We start from the raw sequence: 24436 nt of genomic DNA on the forward strand, positions 1-24436 counted from the left end.
GCATCTCTATCCGCGAACTCAGAGACATGATTAAAAAAAGGGCAAGGCGCTCATCTGAGCCTGATATAATTCAGTATTAATAGTCTCACTCGAAAGCCTAACTAAGACAAATTGCTGTGTTTTGAGGGCCAGTGATCCCTTCTCTCTAAGTACCCTCTGACTTATTTCAGAAATCTCTCTCTGTGTGGCTGCCGGTCTTGATGTGTCACACCTAGCAAGAGTCCCTGTAAATTTAACCTGTCAATACGTGTCAGGCCTCGTTTATCAGCCACCTCTTCTCGGACGGTTTTCCCTCCCTCACCTTCTTGTGCTCCTCTTTATTTTTTTCATCACCTTTTCTCTCTCTGTTGCTTTTAAGCACTTTGCGTTTTGACTTTGCCTGTGGTTTTGCCTTATCTCCAATCAGATTTCCCCTCACAAAGCTCTAGCAGGCAGGCGATGGGAATTCTAATCCCGACTCCAGACGGAGGGCTTGTGAAAGCGAGCGTGTTTTTGTGTCTATATGCAATTTGTGCAAATCATTCACTAAAAAGTGCAGAAGTGAGCAGATTTGTCATGTAAATGAGGCCACATTAACACCTAGAGACACTCATTCTCGCCGCTTCACTGACACATACTGCATGATTTTTACTAAAAGATGGCTGGAGCGGCTCCCTGTTGAATTCTTTAACTTGAGGGAAGTCAAACTGATACATTGTTTTCTTACTGGAAAGATTTCCCCTAAGTTGTCCTGTCAGGATGCTGTGAGGTAGCGGACTCTGTGATTAAACTGGTTCCTGTTCGTTGTGTCTCCTCAGGGTTTGAAAGGGGATCCTGGACCTCAAGGTCTACCTGGTCTCAAAGGTGATAAAGTAAGTCGCCCTGCCAGTTTGATTTCTTGTAACAACCTTTACAAACTGTAGCATAGAGGGAGATAGAGGCAGAGTATCTATGATCTTAAGGATGTTTTTTTAGTCAGTGAGCTTTCCAGAGTTTCTATATAGATGGAAAGTCACAGTCTGTGTGTGAGTCAATCTTAGGAAACTGTGCCATTTGTGCCTGACAATTTTCAATAGACTTTTTTATTATCATTTTATCATTTTAAAGTTTGAAAATATCACTGCTAAACTTTAGAAAACTTATTTTTCCCACTTTTAGGCCCAATGTACCAGGGACCATATCTGCCAAATATGCCTCCAGCACCAATATTCAGATTAGCAGTCAGATATTGGATATTGGGTTCCCATAAATATGTGGTGACAGCCTTGCAAAACATCAATAGTTATTTGTTGGAACTCAGATATGAAGTCAGAAAGGTCAAAGTATTATTTTTGTGGGAGAAATGTCTGCACAATAGGTTTGAACAGAAAACAAAAGTTTGGATATCTGTGACATTTTTTGCATTAAATTGGTTTGCATTATAAAGGATGCATTAAATTGATCAAAAGTGACAGTAAAGACTATTCAATTATTTATTTTTTTATATATATATATATAAATGTTTTCTTTGAACTTTGTTCATCAAAGAATCTTGATTTTTTTTTATTATCAAGGTTTCCCCAAAAATATTAAGCATTGCAACTGTTTTTAACATTGAAAATATTAATATGAATTAATATCAGCATATTAGAATGATTTCTGAAGGATCATGTGACACTAAAGACCAGAGTAATGATGCTGAAATTTCAGCTTTGATCACAAAAAAAAAACAAAAAAAAGTTTAAATATATTTTTATTGTTCATTATTACTGTTTTTACTGCATTTTTTTATATAAAAGCAGCTTTGCGAGCATAAGAATCGGCTTCCATAAACATAAAAAAAATGTCATGGAGTTTAAAATATCGAATATGTCTCTAATAATAATGTGAAGTTGAATTTGACAGTTTTATGAAAATAACAGTGTTTATTGACACTGACTTAACATGCTATGTGGACAAGACTAAATCCAGAGAGAAATGAGCATCAAAATCACCCGAGGTATGGATTACTTTCAATTAGTCAATTATTCCGCTTATACTATGGTTACCACACATCAAGACATTGTTAAGATGATGTATTTCAAGACATTTGTCAGGTTTTTGCCCTTAAAATGCTCTTGTGTGTAGGACTAATTTCTTATGCATCTCATCCCAAGCCTCCGTTGCTAATTCCAAAACGTCATTTTAGAGCTAGTAACGGAGGCTTGAGCCAATGATAGCTGATTAATGCAGTTATTAGAGAGAGAGAGAGAGAGAGAGAGAGAGAGAGAGAGAGAGAGAGAGAGAGAGAGAAACAGAAAGAGAGATATGTCTGTGTGATAAGCGTGTGTGAATTACCTTAATTTTGTGGCAAAAAACTGAGAAATGATTTGTTTTTATCCTATTGTTTACTATATATAGTTGCATGGTCGGTGTCATTGTGTCAGCTGTAAGCACCTTTGAAATAACTGAAATCATTTGGCGAAGTGATATGGAACTGTAATTTGGTCAAGACCCGCCTGGAACTACTTTAGCCGTGCGTTTCCCTGGAAATAATTGCACACCTTAGAACATTCGTCAACCAATCAGATTCAAACATTCAATTATATATATTTATATACATTATATATGTGTATTTGTATATGTGTATATTTGTCAATATGTTTATACTATGTATGCATGTATGTACTGTATGCACGTGCGTGTGCATGTATGTAGATCAATATTTCATCCAAGTCAACACAGACCTTGTCACTACAGTACAGTAGCTGTTTGAATCAGTTTATTGGTTGCAGAATGTAAAGACGTCCTTTTTATACGATGATCTTAATTTACAAAAATCCTTTTAAGAACCATAACCACTGATTATACAAGGAAACATGTCTATATCCAATAATTGATAATGTAGCTTATATTGCTTGTGCTGAGTGCAGCATGTAGTAAACGCCTCAGTAAACCAGGCACACGGAAAGCTGCTCAGTTTTGTGGGATGGAATCAATTTTATTACTGGAAGTCACATATACGGTGACACATATGGTGACAGGGAAAACTATAATGTATGATGAACAAACAAGAAAATGTTGTTGTGACACAGATTCTATATAAATATTAAAGCAATGTTTCAGATTACAAACAGGTTAAGCTCTATTGGCAGCATCTGTGACATGCTTTTTGATTCATAATTTCAACTTATTTGTAAAAACAATGAAAAATGATGTTTGCATTAAAGCATATACAACCAAAGCATTCTAGAGGATCTAGAGCATTACAAAGTAGTAATGTGAAGTTCATATTTTTACATTTAATGTTAATGTTCAGAGAATATATCGTCCTAAATAGTTTTTTCTCACCCCAATAGCATTTTTGTTTGTTAGTTTTAAGCTTAAATATTCCTAGATTTTGTTATTGCAATTTTATTGTTGCAGAATATTGTGTAGTTTTAGTAAAAAAGAAACAAACAAACTGTAAAATTTGGAATTTGAATTTTTTCTTTTTTCTTTTTGCTGTTCGCTTCAAGTAGTGCCATGACTCGCTCCATAGACTGTCATTTTAAGTGCTTCACTGTACTGTAAATACAATTTATGTTTGTTTTCACAAATGTATTCTTTTCCCGGGGTAATGGCCCATGTGTCACAGATGCTGTTGATAAAACAGACAGACCTTCACAGCAGGGAAGATGTGACTCCAGTAAAACAGAATGTAGAATAGAGCTTCCTGCTCTGATATCTTGTTCCCCAAACCCGGTGCACGAAGGCCCACAGCGGGACTTCTTTCCAAACAATAGATCAAATGTTATTCTCTAATTAGCTACCATATTACCCATTGTCTTTTACAGTATTGGGTTTCTTGGTTTGCCTGCTTGCGCACGTAATTGTCAGTGCAGTGTTTTCAAGCCTTGAAGTTCTAATGAGCTCCTCTGCGTTCGAGCAGAGAATAACTAGCTTCTTTTTCATCTCATCTCCCAGTCAGACATAGGGAGGGAGGAAAACCGTTAGTTTGGATTGAAACTGACAGTCGGAAAGACACGTCACGCTCTTCAAACATAGAATGACTCGGAATATCTTCAAACGGGCCGGCTTTAGGTGTTCGCAACTTTATATTTCAGCAAACTTTGATGTGGAGTTTCTGTGGATTTAAATTGAATTTGTGGAAAGCTCTGCCTGTTTTTGTCAAGGGGGTTTTAACTTAAACTGATGTCTCCGCTTGTATTCCATAACCTTGAAAATATGAAAGTCCTTTATTTAAGAGCAGATAAGCACAGATATAAGAACAGCAGGTCGTTTTATTTTTACAAATATTTTTCAGATATGCCGAACCGAGTTATTCCTAAAGGAATAGTTTTCCTAAAAATGAACATTTTGTCATTTTCTACTCACCCTCATGTCTTTCCAAACCCGCATGACTGACTTTCTTCTAAGGTATACGAAGAACATGTTTCTTTGAAAAATGCCATAGTACAGATCATTTAAAAATAATTATTTAACGCAGCAAACTTTAGCGGAACTAACTTCCGTGTTCTGTCAAACAGGTTGCATTACTTCCGGCCCAGGTCTTTTGTATGCGCTTAAATGATTCATTGAATTTAATAAAAAAATGTATGGTAAGTGGTTGCGCACAATTGATTTTAGCTACATTTAAACAAATGTATTAAGTTGAACTTATTCAATTTTAGTTCAACTTAATGCATTTGTTTAAATGTAGCTTAAATCAATTGTGTGCAACCACTTACCATAATTTTTTTTATTAAATTCAACGAATCATTTTTTTCAGTGATGCCTTCAAAAGGACCAACTTAAAGAGATAGTTCCCCCCAAAATGAAAATTCTGTCATGATTTACTCACCCTCATGCTATTCCAAACCTGTATGAAATCCTTTGTTCTGCTGAAAACAAACGAAGATATTTTGAAGAATATGGGTAACCAAACAATGGGGGAAAAAAATACTATGGAAGTCAATGGGGTCCATCAACATGTTTCGAAATATCTTTTTTTTTTTTTCTTCAGAAGAAAAAAATCATACAGACTTGAGGGTGAGTAAATGATGACAGAATGTACATTTTTAGGTGAACTGATATCTGTTGCATATGCAGAATATCTCAAATTTAATATCAATTATTTTTTCTTGAATTTTACCATGAAAGTCCATTGATATCTGAGTCAGTTCATACAGCTGTTGACACTTTATTTCGAAAAGTGGATGCGATGAGTGACCCGTTTTCCTTTTTGTTCAGTTGACTTTTGGCATAAAGCCTATATTGCACAATGCTCTGAAATATCTGATACGGCAGTCTGCAGTCAGAGATTTTTGCATAATCGCCACTAAACTGTGTAATAAGTGGCTTAATGTACAGATAACCCGATCGTTAAAGCTCTATAAACCCCTGTCCTGATTCAGTTTGTGATAATGATCTGTTAACTGTACGTTATCATTTGCAATTCTGTATATTTTAGGAAAAAAATGCAGCTGTTTGGATGATCTGCTTATATTTGAACAATAATCACTCTCGTGAATTTGATTGTGTCTCTGTTACAGGGGGATCCAGCCACACCGGTTTCAGAAACATTGTCGGTACGCATCTCAGTTCACCCTACAACAACGCTGCATGTCATTTCAGAGCTTGACATACTGACACTGACTCTTTTTGAATGACGTCCATATAAAACATGATATGCATAAGCTGCATTAAGCAATGAAATGAGATTTATGGAGTCTTAGCTAAGGTTTTAGGGAATGGTTGACTTCGTATCGCCGACACAGATATGAGAAAGGTGCTCGCAGGGTGTTATATTAAAGGGGTGGTTGATTATGATTTCACTTTTCTAACTTTAGTTAGTGTGTAATGCTGCTGTTTGAGCATAAACAACATCTGCAAAGTTGCAATGCTCAAAGTTCAAAGCAATGGGAGATATTTTATTTTAAAGAAATTGCTTTTTAAGGACTAAAACAAATGGCTGGTAGGGACAACACGACATTCCTCCCGGGTTAGTGACATCACTAACCCTAAAATGTACATAAACCCGCCCCTGGGAATGCGATTTATAGATTATCAAGACAGAATATGCTAATCAATGTCTAGAAGATAACTACATATAAGCTGCATAAATTCATCAACTAATCATTCAGAAACGTTGTCTAAATGTTGTCACTTCTTTTTGAGTCTCTCCATCTTTCTGACTCCGGTTTGAACATTAAGGCTAAAAGTTTTAGAATTTTCAGTGCATGTCTGTGTGAGATAAAAGGACACAAGCTCTTGAAGCTCCGCCCTCTGTGCCGGGAGCAGCAGCTCATTTGCATTTAAAGGGACAGACACAAAAACGGTTGTTTTTTGCTCACCCTCAAAAAGTGACAACTTTTAAACATGCTATATAAAAATATCTGTGGGGTATTTTGAGCTAAAACTTCACATACACACTCTGGGGACATCAAATAATTATTTAACATCTTGTGAAAAGGGCATTATACCACCCCTTTAAAACGTGTTATTAACTCGTTGCTAGAGTTAAAAATAGTTAAGGGCCGTTCACACAGAAATCGTTTTTCCATTCCACTGCGCTACTTTTTAATACTATAAATATGCCATTCACTTTCTTCATCTTCACAACTAAAACAAATAAGAGGCAAAGGAGAGCCAGCACATGCTCACTCAGGGGCGACCAGAACAACCAGACTGCGGAGGTTAGACGTGTCCTGCAACTAGGGTGCTAATAATTCACGTCTGCTACATCTCATAAAACAGCAGCGGGATATACAGTATGTTCTTTGTGTGTTAGGATACAGTACAACAGCTCTGCCCCTTTATGTAACCTAAACAGCAAACTAACCCCAACGGATCAGGGCATAACAGTTATTTACTCGTGCTAATTTTACATTTTATGAGGACAAGCAGGAATACCAGGGATGCAAACGTGAAAGCCGACAACACAGTCAAGTTGTAAATCGTCAAGTTGTAGTCAAGTTGTAAATCGTGTAGTACATTTTAACAAGTGACTTGAATTATTTAGGTTTAAACAAATAGCTTATAGCTGACATTTCTGATTTTATCAATGTTTCAGGTTATTTTATATTCTGTGATGGATCTTGCCAGCGTAGACATCTGTCGCTACGGACACTAACGTCACTCTCCCTCCCCTGTTGCATTTTGACAGTTTTAGGAGCTTTTAAAGCTCTTGTTCTTTGACTTTCACCAGACACTAGGAGTGAATGGCTATTTTTGCAGCTGTTTCTAAGATGTGTCAGTATTTTCGAGGATGCCAGCTGTAAGAGAACACCACACTGTTTTACTCTGCATTTGAAAGGCCATCGGTATGTGTCTGTATGTGATGGTCATGTGGTTTGTCCTTTTACTGGGTCATGTACTGTAAAGATATCTTGGTTCCTGACCTTTGTTTTAACAATATTAATAGCTGAAGGTAATTGCCATCTCTGTTTGATGAAATACATTATTATAATTTCCCTTCTGCTTTCTCTTAGATTGAAAAGCAAGCTCAAAAAGGAGACCAGGTAAAAACACATTTCATTTCTGTGTTCTGAAACTGAAAGCCAGCACGTAGCAGTGCAGATTTTAGTTTGTTTTCTTTCATGAGGATTTTATAATAGTGCTTGAAAGGCAGCCCTCACTACTGATATCCTCCTTTTCCTGCATTTTCCTGGAATTTTTGATGATTCATAGCAAAACACTTGGTCTGCTTCTGCTTCAGATATTCCTGTATCTAATTCAACTCAATATGCTTAATGTATTGACTCAATACATTTTTTTTTGATATATATATATAGTAATGCGACACCATGAAAAGTAACTTTATTAATTCTAATGCCTGATCTGTGATCAGTGATTTCTGATATGTAATGATTCATGAAGATACAGTCAGATGTTCTTTGTCTATGTGTCAGTAAATCAAACCAGTGACTAAACGGTCGACTTCACATTGTTTCTCTTAGTAGGATTAAAATAATCTGTTATTTAAACTGTCATTACAATTTATATAGAAAGCCATCAAAAAACGCTCCCTTTACAATCGTTGGAGCTGTCAATCAAACATCTTGAGTTTATCAGTGACTGAGTTCTCTCCAAAACTCCCGTTATAATCAACGAATCTCTTACTTACATTGTGTTTGCACCATGGTTTGCACTGTTAGTGTCATGAAAGCATTCGTTAGCGTGCTGAAATCGAGTTGTAACGATGAGATCACTACATTCATGCGCTCAACATGTCTGTGATTAGCTACAATGCTCATCACTGCAACCTTTCATGCCATAATCTAAATATAATGCTATAATCAACACTTTTCACAATTAGTTAACCTTGAGAGCTGTATTAGTAAAAACGTAGTAAAAGTTTTCGAGAGAGTTCCACATGTAATACTTATTTCATATGCAAAGATGTTAGCCAATCACAGCAGTGGGCGTTTACACTGAAGTCTCACAGCAGACACGCCCCTTCAAACAGTGTTTAAATCAGAGGGCTAAAATCTGGGTAGGAAATGGCTTTTTATTTTTGATGTAAAAATCATACTAACATTAGAAGTGAACCCCAGGAAACATTATGAAACATTATAAAACAATAAAACAATACATTTCATGTTCCCTTTTAAACACTATTCTATTGCTGCGTTGCAAGCACTGGCATTTCCAAATACAATTACACCAAATACAAGTTACTTAGTGGGGGTTTTTTTGTGGGTTTTTTTAATAGTACTTGTATTCAGCAAGGGTGCATTAAATTGATCAAAAATATTTTACAACATTATAAATGTCTTTACTGTTTCAATATATTTTGTTTTTGAACTCCCTATTCTTTAAAGAAATGAACAACAAAAATGTATCACGATATCCCTAATATATCCCTAATATATATAATAATAATTGTTTAAATAATTGAATTGTTTAACTTTTGATAATAATAAGAAATGTTTCTTGAACAGCAAATCAGCATATTAAAACGATTTCTGAAGATCATGATACCAATGCAGACAATTCAGCTTTTTCACAGTAGAAAATTACATTTTAAAATATATTCAAATATACATTTTTTTTAATTGTAATAATATTTCACAATATTACTGCTTTTAATGTATTTATATCAAGTAAATGTAGTTTTGGTGCACATAAGAGTTTAAAAAATAATAATAATTTAATGACACCAATTGTTTTGTTTGAATATTAAAAATCATTTAAATTTGTCTTCTTTTTTTTTTTTTTAGGGTCCCCCAGGAGTCCCTGGAGAAAAGGTAAGTGCTTCAACAGCATTTTTATAAATTGAATATTAATTTTTTTGCCTTCCATAACGAAGTTCACCCATGAGTTGTGAACATGCCGTTTGAACATCTGTCTCTCAGCACTTTAATAAGCGCCGACATGTAAACCCGTCCAGGCAGAGCCAGCTGCTATGTGCTCATATTCACATCAATGTTGCTTCTGGATCTTATCATGTTTTTTTAGGGCAATTATGACCACAGACAGCTAAATCCAGACTAGCCTGCAATGTTTTCTGAGAGCTAGATTCCTGATCCATTACCCATCTTCCCCAGGGAGATCCTGGCCTACCCGGTCAACCAGGAGCACCAGGGAAAGAGGGCAAAAGGGTGAGTAAACCAAAGCAGGCCGCTGCCTGTGTGGGCTGGATCCACGTTGCATATGTGTTTATGTGACCGACCCGTCAGCGAGTCACCCGGCAGCAGCTGGAACGAGAAAAAGATCGGAGACCTCTGTGTGGGCCTGGTCTCATGGGGATGACTCTGAATATTCAACCGTAGACTGACAGCACGTACGGCCAACCCCGGCAATCTCAAGTGTTGATTTACGGTTCAAGCGCGACATGCTCCAACCTATTGAGAAAACGATACTGTTTCATTATTGATTTTATCCTTTGTTTCTCAATGCCACCGGCCAAGGGTTAAATTGTTGCTCTGCTTACGGCCTGAAAAAAGCTTTATGTGAGGTTTGACTGCCTGCAACAAATTGCAGTTGCGTGTTCCGCTTATTTGAATTACCTAAGCCGTTGAGCCATTTCACTAGAGGCACGCTAACACCTGTTAACGCAAATGTTATCTCGGCTCCTCGAGTGGTTAATGGTCCTGAATGCCGTACAGTTGTTTCTCGACTCCCTTGAATGTGATAAAAAGTATTAAAAATGCATGCCACTTAGATGGAGGAGAATACTTGGGTCCGCCGCAGGGACTGTAAGAGCAGCATTAAACCCATTCAACAGAATGAATGAATATTTATTATCCTCTGCAGTGGTGTTCACTGGAGTGTTATCATGACACTGTTGGGTATTTTTCAGTTCAGTGATGGATTGAGTGATGCACCGTGCCATAGACATCTGGATTTTGTCCACACTGGTTGGGAGCGTTTCCACTCGGAATGGCTGAACAATTCCCTGTTCAAGTCCACAATTGGTCTCTGTATTCAGGGTAAAACAATAAGGATTTTTAAAGGAATAGTTAACTTAAAAATGAAAATTCTGTCATCATTTACTCACCCTCAAGTTGTTTCAAACCTGTATGAATTTCTTTCTTCTGCTGAACACAAAGAAAGATATTTTGAATAATGTAGGTAAAAAACACTTTAGAAGTCAATGGGGTCCATCAACTGTTAGTGTCTGGTTACCGACATACTTCAAAATATCTTTCTTTGTGTTCAGCAGAAGAAAGAAATTCATACAGGTTTGAAACAGCTTGAGGGTGAGTAAATGATGATAGAATTTTACTATTCTTTTAAGGATTTATTTTAGTTTTATATACATTTTTTTAAATGTGTATTTTTTTTGTCAAATTATTATTATACATTTAAACATATTTTATGAATTTGTATCTATTTATTCATTTATTTTAAAATGAAAATTTGCTTGAAATTAGAAAGCTAGGAATTATACAGCTATCTAACTCCACATAAATTCATTAGTCACCATGCAATCAAAATTGACAATTCTTTTTTTTTTTAAGGGAGTATTGCGGTATTTATTATAAATGATTTATCCGTGCACATCATTATTTTATTTTTATTCATGTGCCCTCGTAATCTTTAATCAAAATAACATCTCTTCTCTTCTCAATAATGTGTTTACTGGCATGAGGGTGGGACAACCTGTCACTCACATGAGATCGACCAATAGCAAATGACAACCGTCCAACAATCCAATGGACCCAATGGACAAAATCAAGTCCCGGCCTGCATTTTTTTCTTGTTTCACTCGGATGTACGTCACAACCGGGAAGAAAAGATCATCGTAATCGTAATTTCTGTACTTTCGCTGGAAAACTACAACAAAATCATTACGAGTTTGCGTGGCATAACAAATGGTTTTACAAGTGAGTGTAAAATTGTGTGACAGTTCTGTCATCTGGCCTGAAACACTGTCAAACAGGCCCCGGGCCAGCAGATCCATCCTTATTGTTGAGCCCTGCTATTATTAGTCTTGAATATCCAGACGTTTGGCATACGATCTGGATCTGGCACACAGTGCAGCTGAGAACCAGCCAGAAGAACCAGGAAGAGCCAATTGGCTGACATGTAAAGCAACCACAGTTCACTTTGTTGTTAAAGGAAATGGATTTTACCACAAACTATAATTTGTTCTTTAGACTTTTTAAAATCAGAATTTCTCTGTCCAAAATTCATTAATCATATTTCACAGATATAGCTTTAAGGGAAAGTTCGCCCAAAAATTAATAATTCGTTCATGATGCTCATGATATACGCTTATGTTAAAATATGTGTTGTGTTCCCCAGAAGAAAGTCAGTCATAAAAGTTTGGAATGACATGAGGGTGTGTAAATTAGATTTTTGCCCTCTTAAACAAAATGTACAGTTCTGTAAATGACATCTGAGAATGCTGCTGCTAGATAGCTCTTGTGAAAATAAATATAAAAAAATGTATATGAAAGTATACTACAGATACATTTACATTTACTTAATATAAAAACCCTGTAATTGTACTTTTGGTATACTAAATTGATATTCTTAAAGTCTGCTAAAATTGGAACAACTTATTTTGTACTTAATGCACTTTAGTTATCCGGAAATAGTGCTGAAGTTCGACTAAATATATACATAAGTATATTTTATTGTGCTAAAATGGAACTATTGCAAGTTTACTTTAGATATCTTTCATTTAAAGACTGATATTATACAGAGATCATACTATCCTATTCCTTCCCAACAGTGATATTAAAACACATTTTAGGCTTAATATTAAGAAATGTGCATTTTGCAAAAAAGTACTACTCCAAATAAAGTTTAATTATAATATTTATATCAGTATGTCTCAAGTGGTGTCAGTAAATATGTTAATAGATTTGTACTATAGTTTTAAAATACATTTTGGTATAGGTTTTTTTTCACTAGGCAGTGCTGTCTCGCTTCGAGAACAAAACAAGAAGTGTACTTTCGAGGCACAGTGACACGTATGCAATTTTTTTTACAAACAGTAAAACGTTTCACTAAACTTTTCTCTCAAAACAAGCACAATTTGTTTGTACCCCTACCTTCTGCGAGATTAAAAGGCCACTACAAGCATATGACCTTTCTTGCAGAATTCTGAACATAATGTCAGCTTCTACCAACATGATTCCTCTTTAATTGGGTGGTGTTACAGAAAAAAGCTGTTTAGAATCCAGACGGTGTGTTCTAATGATCTTGTGGTCGGCACCCTGCGAATTCATTAAATTCTCTGCGCTCGCGAGGGATCGTGCTAACGTTTACCGCCCACGCGAGTTAGCTTGCCGCGAGACTTAGTTAGACTGAATTCTTTTCCGGCTGTCGTTTAGATCAGTATCTGTCAAGTATGTTGTTTTGTTGCAAAAGACACTATTTGGCCCTATAAATAACTTTGCTTTGATGACTGCACAGCTTCCCGGCAAGCAGGGATGTGGTAAGGTTTCGGGTTATATATGGCGAGTCACATGCAGCCGGGTAACTTGTTGAGCAGGATTGCGGCGCTCTGCAGTCTTGGAGGCTATTTGGGGAAAGGAGGGACATGGGTCATTATTACTGGCCTTCTAGACGACGACAAGCCTCTGCTGGCGAGAGACTCTCACCCAATTAGTAGCTCTCATTCTCCACACCACTATCAGTCATACTCGGCTGCCATCTTTGCGGCAGTGAATATTTTGCTTCCAGCAAGGTTAATTCTTTGGCCTGTGTCACACGACAAGCGTAAGCATTTATTTACTTGGATTTATTTTGGCAGCCAACCAAGAGGTTACAGCATTCACAATTGTGCATGTAAGCATTTTGGTGCCCTTTTTTCTGTACATAGTGCCCAGAAATCAACAGAAATACATGTATATATATATATTTACACAACATTTTGCAATATGTTTTTTTATAAAAAGAACTGTATTATTTCTAATTAAAAAGATAAAACAAACAAAATTGCAATATATAAAACAAAACTCTCTCTCTCTTTATATATATATATAGTGCTTTTAATCAATTAAAACATTTCATTATTTTAAGAGGGTTAGGGTTAGGGGATACATGACAAAATGGGCATTTTGGAATTTTGTGTGTTTTTGTCCGTTCAAGCGCTTTCTGAAGCGGCTTTCTGTGTGCATGAGTGTGTGTCACAGGAGATACACTGAGAGACTCGCGCTACATTCTCTTTTGTATCTTATCATGCTTGAATGGTTTAAAATAATTTGCATGAATTAAAACGTGATCATATAATGCAACGCTAGCCAAGGATGACTGCGTTAATTGCGTTAAAATTTTTTAACACATTAAACTGAAGAAATTAATTACGTGTTAATTTTGCCATATATATATATATATATATACATATATACACACACAGTGCTGGTCAGACCTCTGGCAGAAAATAAGGCCCACAGCATTAAAGATACAGCAGTGGGGTACTTTTTTATCTCTGTGTGCACCAAACCCATCTTAAGTGTTTTCTGCCAAAAAGCTCTTTTTTTTTTTTTTTAACCAAGCATCTGCAATGGCCATCCCAGTCCCCAGACCTGAACCCTATAGAAAATGAGTGGGCTGAACTGAAGAGAAGAAGCGCCAACATGTATCTGGGAATCTGAAGGATCTGGAGAGATTCTGTATGGAGGAATGGTCTCTGATCTCTTGTCAGGTGTTCTCCAAACTCATCAGGCATTATAGGAGAAGAATCAGAGCTGTTATCTTGGCAAAAGGAGGTTGCAAAAAGTATTTTTCAAATGGGGCAAATAATTGTTCCCAATGTGTTTTGGAGAAAAACATTTATTTCATAATGTGATTTATCCCCCCACTTTCAATTCTTTTACTTCAATGAAGGAACAGATTTCTGCTTTTTATTTATTTATAAAATATCAAAAGAATTAACAATGCAAATTTATTTTTTACAGCAATCTTTGATCATATTTACCAAGGGGGCAAATAATTCTGACCCGTACTGTGTGTATATATATATATATATATATGTGTGTGTAACAATTTCATTTATAAATTTTCAGTCTGCTATTTGCTAATGGACTGATTATGTATGCTGGGTGAAACAGGCCTTTAAAGGGATAGTTCACCTAAAAATGAAAATTCTGTCATCCTTTACTCACCCTCAAGTTGTTCCAAACCTGTATGAATTTCTTTCTTCTGCTGAACACAAATGAAGATATTTTGAATAATACGGGTAACCAAAGTTGATGAGCCCCACTGACTTCCATACTATTTTTTTTTCCATACTATGGATGTCATTGGGGTCCATCAACTGTTTAGTTACCCATATTCTTCAAAATATATTTCATGTTCAGCAGAAGAAAGAAATTCATACAGGTTTGGAACAACTTAAGGATGTGTAAATTATGACAGAATTCATTTCTTAGTGAACTATCCCTTTAATAGTTCAGAGTTATTGGAAGGGATCACATTACGGTTACCTACCTTCCTCACTGATTAAGCAAATACAATATCTCTTGTAATATATTCAGGAAATTTGAGACGTGCAAAGCAAGCTGGAGAGCCTTTCTCATAGATTTCTTAGTGGAAGGGTCAAAGGAGTCAGCCCTCCTGCCATCCGGCTGATGAAGTTTACTTAATAATGTCTGAATGTCAATATCTGTAATAACTCAAGCATATAGCAATAAAAGACACTAAAATAATAATGGAATGGATCTGACTAGCCGTGGGATAAGAGCTCATGTTAATTATGTGATGGAAGATCAGAGAGAGGGTAAGAGCGTTCTCGCACTGCATTAAAATAATTTTATTCATTGGTATTTTCATCTAGTTTTCTAGTAAAAGAAATAACCCAGCATTCTTTAAAGGCCCACCGAAGTGCCTTGGAACGCGCAGCTTTGTATGGTGAGTTGACGTAATTTCCACTGAAACATGAAGCTAAGGCGGGACATATTGAATGGCTCCTCCCCCTTTTCAAATAGCCAATAGCATTTAGTTTACCTCACAGACTGCAAGTCCTACTTGACAGCACCATGGAAGCAATTGTGGATTGTGCGCTGATGATACGTTGATAGTAGAGGTGTGAATAAATTCTAGCCATTTCATTCTTAACCAACGTATAGTTGGAAAAACGGAATATAACTCGAGCGTTTGAGCAACCGAACACACACACACCTCCGTGACATGTCAACGGTCGCTTTGGTCATGTGGTATTAATAGCATAGGGGGCGGGACGCTTTAGATTCTAGAGAGCATTTGATTGGGCAGAAGATGTGATGAGAAGCTGAAGTCCACAGTGATGTCATAAAAATCCGTGATCCATTTTAGCGGAAGTGAGAGACTGTAAGTTTTGAATGCTTATATCTCCTAAATGCGACTTTTGTCATTGTTTTGGAACACACCAGCTTATTCATAACCTTAAGGCTAACATATTCATACTAAAAGCTAAAAAACTTAAATTTTGATTTCAGGGGGCCTTTAAATAGGATTATTTACTTGAGAAACAAAACTGCGTAAGACTTGTTTTCAGAGAATATATTTGAAATAATTTTTTTTTAACCTCTTTGTAAAATTGTCTAATTCCTTTTTTTTTTTTTTTTTTTTTCTTGTAAACCTCACACAATTGTTTTTATACTTAAATGAGTGAAAACATTAAGCAAAAAGGTTTCAGAACTAAGTCATGTTAGGTTGCTGAAGTCATGTTAGGTTGCCCCGCCCACCACATCATTTAATTGGTCCAAAATTAGTGGTGTTTTCTGAATAGCCCTAAATATATAAATGCTCTATAGTCTATATCCTTATCATTTATCATGGAATTGTGACCACACAGCCTTGCACTCCGCTTCTTTTCGGCTCATCCACAGCAGTTTCTTGGGATTGTGCCCACTCTGCCCGCCCGTTCCTCTCATCGAAAATGAATTGCTACCTAGCAGGTAACTTTTTCAGAGCAGGTCCCAGTGCTGTACTTCACCGCCCCCTCACACTTCTGCTGCTATCTGTCTGTCTTCCCACGGAAAAAAAGTTTTTTACATACTAGAAACCGCATTAGCACCATACAGTTCTGTTAAAATTAATCAAATCACAGAATGAATACACCCAAGTTCCTATTTAATTTTGTAAATTTTAACTTTTGACCCTTGTAACCACTCTGGTTACCAAACTCACACTATTTTTATAGTATGCATTTTATTTAATGTATTATTATTAAATGTATGCATTTGCATTTATTTATTTTAAGTATTTAACTATTGTTATTAGTATTACTATAATCATTTTTTTTATTATTTGTCACTTATAAATAAATAAACATTACAAGTGATTACATGTATATTGTTAATTATATTATGTATTTAATTTATTTATTGTATTATTATTATTTATTGTTGTTGTTATGAATTATTATTGTTATTAATAAGGTTATACATTTAATTTTTATTATACCATGGTTTGTCTGAATTCTCGATTCTGATTGGCTGGAAGGTGTGCAATAAAACCGTTTAATGCACAGGTAGTTCCAAGTCAGTTTTATCACTGTTTCTAAATTAATGCACTTTCATTGTAGCGCACACACATAATTATGGTTGCACACACAAACATTCAGCAACACAGAAACTTATCAACGCTGCCCAGCAACTTTTAGTAATACAATCGATTCGCCACTGAATCGCTACATTATATTTCTCAGCAACGAAGGGGTTACATCGCTTTTTTGAACTAATTAAACTCACAGCTTCATTGTTAACAGAGAGAGAGAGACGCTGAAAAATCTCTCTCTCTCTCTCTCTCTCTCTCTCTCTCTATCCATAATGAATTCAAATAAATGTTATAATTCATTCATTCAAATAAATGTAATCTAAAGGCCCGTACACACCGGGACGAATTTCGCGCGCGATATTCGCCGACGTTTAACGCGTCGTGACTAAACAAAGGGCGCCAATGTGAGTGTGCACACCGACGCGAAAAACGCCACGCGTAAAAGCGTTTTTTTTTTTTTAACGCCTCGGGTTCGTTTTTTGGGTTTGACACGCCGCGTCAAATACTATCCGACCAATGAGATTGGCGCTTTTGCTCACGTGTCTGGAGCTTCTGAAGTTACAGTAAAACACAACTTGGGTCAAAACACAAACACAAAACGGTCTTGCCGAGCACACATACGTAACAGCGAAAAAGATATACGCCAAGTAGCGTCTACACTGCCCATAGACAGACACTGCCGGGAAGAAATAAGACGAGGAAGATGCAATGCAAGATGAATGTAGAGCTGCTGGTCTCGTTGGTGTCGGAATATAAAGAACTATATGACAAACGCGACAGCGACTACAAAAATCTTGATAAAAGATAACTGTTATGGAGTGGTATTGCAGAGTATAGACTGTTATGGAGTGGTATTGTATTTCTGTTTACATTAAGCGCCATCTAATGTCAGGGAATGAATTTGCATGTTCACTCGGCTCATCGTCAGCGAAAATCGCTTGGGTGTGAACACAAAAAACGCGTTGAAAAACGCTGGCGAATAACGCGCGCCGATATTCGTCCCGGTGTGTACGGCCTACGCACTACTTTATCTCTGTGTCTGATTCAAAGCGGACAAAATGCTATATCAAAAGAGCCGTAACTGATGAAAATAACCGTCAATTTTATACTTCCGGTTAAATATTGCACTGCAAACATCAATAACAGCTTTAAGTTGTCAATGCTGGCAAATGACTATGGTGTAAGCGGGATAGTCAACGGCTAGCTGTGCATTAAACATTTAATGGTTCTTTGCCTCCACATCGTGCATTAAAACCATTAAATGCACAGCTAGCCGTGGATTATCCTTACTTATTATTATTATTATATTATACATTTATTTTCCCTAAATTTTTACTTGATAATGCCTTTTATGCAGGCATGAATTATTTACTTGCAGACAGTTTTGCATTATAGTGTGGTGCTAATGGGCCCTGCATATTTACGTCTAGTGAAGCTCCTGCTAATGAGACCACTTTGGTGTGTATACATGCGTTTGTGTGTATGTGTGTGTGTGTGTGTGAATGAGTTTGTGGTTTACGTGTCTGTTTACGTTGGAGGGTGGCATCGAGCTAATTTAAATAATAATGCGTTGCGAGTGCGACTGGATTGCACTAGAGAAAAGGCATGAATAGTAATGTGAAAAGGCTTACTTTTATCCATTATGGATGGCACCGACACCACATGATGAGCAAAACTGGAGGACTTTGGGACCGTCTGACACACTGCAAGAGATCAAACAGGAAGCAGAGGAGTGCCAGCAGAAGAAAAAAAAAGGATTTCTCTCCTTCCCGATGGCGGCACACTGAAATATTCATCAGTGCATGGAATGGTGTGCAAAGCTTTTGCTGCTGGCTTCCTGATCCGCAGGACGTAGGAAAGCACAGGCACGCATGCCATGGCAACCAGACTGCCAGTTTACCTTACACTCAGTCAACTGCCAACTTCAGCTGACACACATTTGCGCAATTAGTCAGAATCGAGCTGGAGAACGGCTACTTGTGCTGCAGGTGTGTGTGGGAGTGCGTTTGTGTGTGTGCTTGGGTAAACAGAGAGGGCACAAACCTCTGTAATACACCCACAGTAAATAGGTTTTATTAGGAGACAGAAAAGCAACAGCCCACTCTTGCGTATCACAGTGTGTTCGCCCCTAAGCCAGAACATACACGGGGCATGTTCTCGTTTAATGTTCTGCCAAGTTCTCCAGCGTTCAGCCTGGCTCTGGCTGGCACACAGTCATGTGTGGGTTCAGTGTAGATGTTGTTCAATGTGTGAGTTCACCTCACACTCGCATAATGGTGTTCATCGCCTGTTAAAGCTAGTGGGATGCAGAGTGTTATCAGATAGGAGCTTCAAACTTTTCATTAAGCGGCGAAGGACATGGTGTTCTCACTCTATACACGCTAATGTACAAATCTGCTTTTTCACACACTATGCAGCATCAATCATCTTTAAATTAAATCATCATTTTGGATCCATTTTATGAAATCAAAACAGCTTCGTCAAAGCCAAGCATTTGACAATTAAGATTGTTCACTGCGATAGAGATACATATAAGTATTTATCGTTATATATATATTTTTATTTTTATTTTAACGGCTCAATTAATATTGCAGCTGTATCTCAGCGGATATACTGGACTGTTTTATTGTTTATTCTATTTTTTTATTCTATTTATTCTAAATAAATTGACCTACTGTATGAGATGTGAAATCAAGAACTTGAAGCTTACATTTACGCTTATTCATTTATCAGGTGCTTTTATCCAAAGCGACTTACAAGAAATATACCTGTATATATATATATATATTTTTTTTTGCAATGATGGATTTTTTTTGTACGTTTTAAAAAAATGTATGATAGACTATCATTTTGGGATAGATAGACATATATAGACAGATAAAATAAACTGATGTGTTGACAGTAGGCACAAATTACCCTCTGTAGCTTGATCGATCGATCAAAAGTTCGTTCGTTCATTTGTTCTATCTATCATTCAATCGTTTGTTTTATACATTTTTTAACGTTATATCTGTCGTTCGTCCTATCGTTCATTCTATCTATCATTCCTTCTATCTATCTGTATATCGATCGATCGATCGTTAATTCTATCTATCATCTGTTCTATCGTTCTTTCGTTTGTTCGTTCATTTGTTCTCTCTATCGTCCATTCTGTAGTTTGTTCTATCGTACGTTCTATCGTTTGATCATTCTATCGTTCATTCTGTCTGTTGTTTGTTTGTTCTATCATTCGTTCATTCGTTTTGTCTATCATTTGTTCTTTCTATCGTTCGTTTTGTCTATCATTTGTTGGCTCTGTCGTTCGTTCGTTCTGTCTATCGTTTATTCGATCTATCATTCGTTCTGTCGTTCGTTCGTTCGTTCTATTGTTCATTCTGTTGTTCATCCGATCGTCCATTCTGTCATTTAGGCCTATTCCTTCTATAGTTCGCATGTTCGTTCTATCGTTCTATCTATCTATCTATCTATCTATCTATCTATCTATCTATCTATCTATCTATCTATCGTTTGTTCTATCTATCATTCCTTCTATCTATCTGTATATCGATCGATCGTTAATTCTATCTATCATCCGTTCTATCGTTCTCTCGTTTGTTCGTTCATTTGTTCTCTCTATCGTCCATTCTGTTGTTTGTTCTATCATTTGATCATTCTATCATTCATTCTGTCTGTCGTTTGTTTGTTCTGTCATTCGTTCGTTTTATCGTTCGTTCTGTCTACCATTTGTTTGTTCTATCGTTTGTTCATTCGTTTTGTCTAACATTTTTTCTTTCTATCGTTTGTTTTGTCTATCATTTGTTGGCTCGGTCATTCGTTCGTTCTGTCTATCGTTTGTTCGTTCGATCGTCCGTTCTATCATTCCTTCTATAGTTTGGATGTTCTATCTATCTATCTATCTATCTATCTATCTATCTATCTATCTATCTATCTATCTATCTATCTATCTATCTATCTATCTATCTATCTATCGTTTGTTCTATCGTTTGTTCTATCGTTTGTTCTATCGTTCATTCGTTCTATCTATCTTAAAGCATGCTCAGTTTTTGTGGGAATCTAACCCATGACTTTGGCCTTGGTTGCGCCATGCTCTTTCAGGTTTTCAGGTTTATTCCCTTCTTTGTGCATGTGCAGAGAAGATACTGAAATACTGACATGTTATATTTTCTGCTGTGGGATTTGAGCGGAGGGTGCAGGCATCATAATTGCTCCTTTTATCTTAGCAAAAGTGTTACTCAGTGAAAAAGGAGCATAATGAATCCGCTAATTGTGGTGATTTATGTAATTAGTGACTCTTGGGCTAATTGTAGTCGAGTCAAAATGTTAATGAAGATTGAAGACTGCAGCTGTAGAAAATGAGCCGTTACTGTAGCTCGCAACTTGTTGTAATACCTCATTCATACTGATCAATGGCAGTGATCCGTTTGGTCTTTCATCTCCAGTTGCCTGTAAAATGTCTCAACATACTCAGCCAGAGGAGTAAAGCAACCCCCCATGCTGTAACACTACCTTTACTGCTTTAAAGTCTGCATTCAGGTTATTTTTTTCCTCTGCTAGTTGACATGGATGGGTTACGTTTCAAACCACTTGTTCAGTGGAAGACCTGGATCAGATATCAGTTTCAAGTATACTAATTACTTTGAACTAATTACTTCATTGAACTCTTACTTCCTCGGATGCTGATTTAGAGTTTTGTTCACTCAAGCACAAGTGCAAAGAATATGTCCATCTGTCCATCCATCCATTTATTTATTAATTAACATATACAACCTTAAAACCTTAACATATTTATTTTACATTCCTTAAGTTCGAATTGCTAATTGCAATTCTACATCCCATTTTTTAGGTCAGTTCAAATTTAATTAGGTTTAATGGCATTCCAGCCATTCATATTATTACCTGCAAATTATTATGGTGATTACAAAAAGCAGGTGCTTACAAAGAGCAATTACTTGAACAATCATTTTTGTATATTTTATTTTTTGTTTTATTTTTTTCCTGGACTCACTCACTCACTCACTCACTCACTCACTCACTCACTCACTCACTCACTCACTCAGTCATTCGCTCACTCACTCAGTCATTCACTCACTCACTCACTCATTCACTCTCACTCAGTCACTCACTCGCTCAGTCATTCACTCACTCACTCAGTCATTCACTCACTCACTCACTCACTCACTCACTCACTCACTCACTCAGTCACTCACTCGCTCAGTCATTCACTCACTCACTCAGTCACTCAGTCAGTCACTCACTCACTCACTCACTCACTCACTCAGTCAGTCAGTCACTCAGTCAGTCACTCACTCACTCACTCACTCACTCAGTCAGTCACTCGCTCAGTCATTCACTCACTCACTCAGTCATTCACTCACTCAGTCAGTCAGTCAGTCACTCACTCACTCACTCACTCACTCAGTCACTCACTCGCTCAGTCATTCACTCACTCACTCACTCAGTCACTCAGTCAGTCACTCACTTACTCGCTCAGTCATTCACTCACTCACTCAGTCATTCACTCACTCACTCAGTCACTCGCTCAGTCATTCACTCTCACTCAGTCACTCACTCACTCAGTCACTCACTCGCTCACTCATTCACTCACTCACTCAGTCATTCGCTCACTCACTCAGTCATTCACTCACTCACTCACTCACTCAGTCACTCACTCACTCGCTCAGTCACTCACTCCCTCACTCACTCACTCAGTCACTCACTCACTCAGTCACTCACTCACTCAGTCACTCACTCAGTCACTCGCTCAGTCATTCACTCACTCACTCACTCACTCAGTCATTCACTCACTCACTCAGTCAGTCAGTCACTCGCTCAGTCATTCACTCACTCACTCACTCACTCACTCACTCAGTCAGTCACTCACTCACTCACTCACTCACTCACTCACTCGCTCGCTCGCTCAGTCACGCACTCACTCACTCAGTCAGTCACTCACTCGTTCAGTCATTCACTCAGTCACTCACTCACTCACTCAGTCAGTCAGTCAGTCACTCACTCGCTCAGTCATTCACTCACTCACTCACTCACTCAGTCATTCACTCACTCACTCACTCAGTCAGTCACTCGCTCAGTCATTCACTCTCACTCAGTCACTCACTCACTCAGTCACTCACTCGCTCAGTCACTCACTCGCTCAGTCACTCACTCGCTCAGTCACTCACTCGCTCAGTCATTCACTCACTCAGTCAGTCACTCAGTCATTCACTCACTCAGTCAGTCACTCACTCACTCACTCAGTCAGTCACTCACTCGCTCAGTCATTCACTCACTCACTCAGTCACTCACTCACTCAGTCAGTCACTCACTCGCTCAGTCATTCACTCACTCACTCAGTCATTCACTCACTCACTCAGTCAGTCACTCGCTCAGTCATTCACTCTCACTCAGTCACTCACTCACTCAGTCAGTCACTTACTCACTCAGTCACTCACTCGCTCAGTCATTCACTCACTCAGTCAGTCACTCACTCACTCAGTCAGTCACTCACTCAGTCAGTCACTCACTCGCTCAGTCATTCACTCACTCAGTCACTCACTCGCTCAGTCATTCAGTCACTCACTCACTCAGTCAGTCACTCACTCACTCAGTCAGTCACTCACTTACTCGCTCAGTCATTCACTCACTCAGTCATTCACTCACTCAGTCATTCACTCACTCACTCACTCACTCACTCACTCACTCACTCACTCACTCAGTCAGTCACTCACTCGCTCAGTCACTCACTCACTCGCTCAGTCATTCACTCACTCAGTCACTCACTCGTTCAGTCATTCACTCACTCACTCACTCAGTCAGTCACTCACTCTGTCAGTCACTCACTCGCTCAGTCATTCACTCCCTCACTCACTCACTCACTCACTCACTCAGTCTGTCAGTCATTCACTCACTCACTCACTCACTCACTCACTCACTCACTCACTCACTCACTCACTCACTCACTCACTCACTCACTCCTTACTTAAGTAGTAAGTATCTTACTATACTTTTTGCATGTCCTTAAATTCAAATTGTAATTTCACAGACGGCACTCTTAAAGAACAATTTCTAGCTAATCAAATAGTTTAAAAATTCGTAATTTACGTAATTCTTAAAAAATATAATTCGGATTTTATTATTTTAATTGAACTAATTTCCTTTTTCCATGCCTACATTGATTGATTGATTGATTGATTGATTGATTTGTTTGTTTACGTGTTTACTGGTCTGTTTAGGTATTTTAGTTATTTAATATTTTTATTTACTTTAAAAAAAATATTTAGGATTTTAGGATAAGCTCTGTTGATGAAAATCATTTGTGTGACCTTCTAATGACTCCCAAAATCGTACTATTAGCCCCGACAGATGGCATGTGTCCGGCTCTCCATGCATCTCAGCCGACATCAGCAGGCGTCTAGAAGCGATCAGCCATGTGATACATGCTATAAAACATGAGAGAATGAAATCAGACTGAGTACTAGTGGATCAACTAGTGAGCGTGTTACTAGGTCACTCTGTGTCGTGTCATGGAGGTTTTCCCCAGCTGTTCGAGGTTGATGGCCGCTGTAAGAGAATATCACCTCGT

The 24436-nt window shown here is 37.5% G+C and overlaps 1 protein-coding gene across 3 annotated transcripts in view; it reads left to right on the forward strand.

Annotated features, from left to right (window-relative positions):
• The window catches only part of LOC309486937 (uncharacterized protein), a 182420-nt gene that overhangs the window by 49557 nt on the left and 108427 nt on the right, over positions 1-24436 (forward strand). For all 3 annotated transcript variants that reach the window (XR_014201711.1, XM_082154416.1, XM_082154417.1), the window contains 5 exons: positions 798-851; positions 5472-5507; positions 7410-7439; positions 9141-9167; positions 9468-9521. Coding sequence is in view for 2 of the 3 variants with exons in the window: in XM_082154416.1 (XP_082010542.1) it covers positions 798-851; positions 5472-5507; positions 7410-7439; positions 9141-9167; positions 9468-9521 (201 nt within the window). In the remaining variant the exon portion in view is untranslated. The remainder of the gene's footprint in view (positions 1-797; positions 852-5471; positions 5508-7409; positions 7440-9140; positions 9168-9467; positions 9522-24436) is intronic.

Source organism: Leuciscus leuciscus (genome assembly GCF_965113295.1).
Source record: "Leuciscus leuciscus genome assembly, chromosome: 22".
NCBI classification, from domain to species: domain Eukaryota; kingdom Metazoa; phylum Chordata; class Actinopteri; order Cypriniformes; family Leuciscidae; genus Leuciscus; species Leuciscus leuciscus.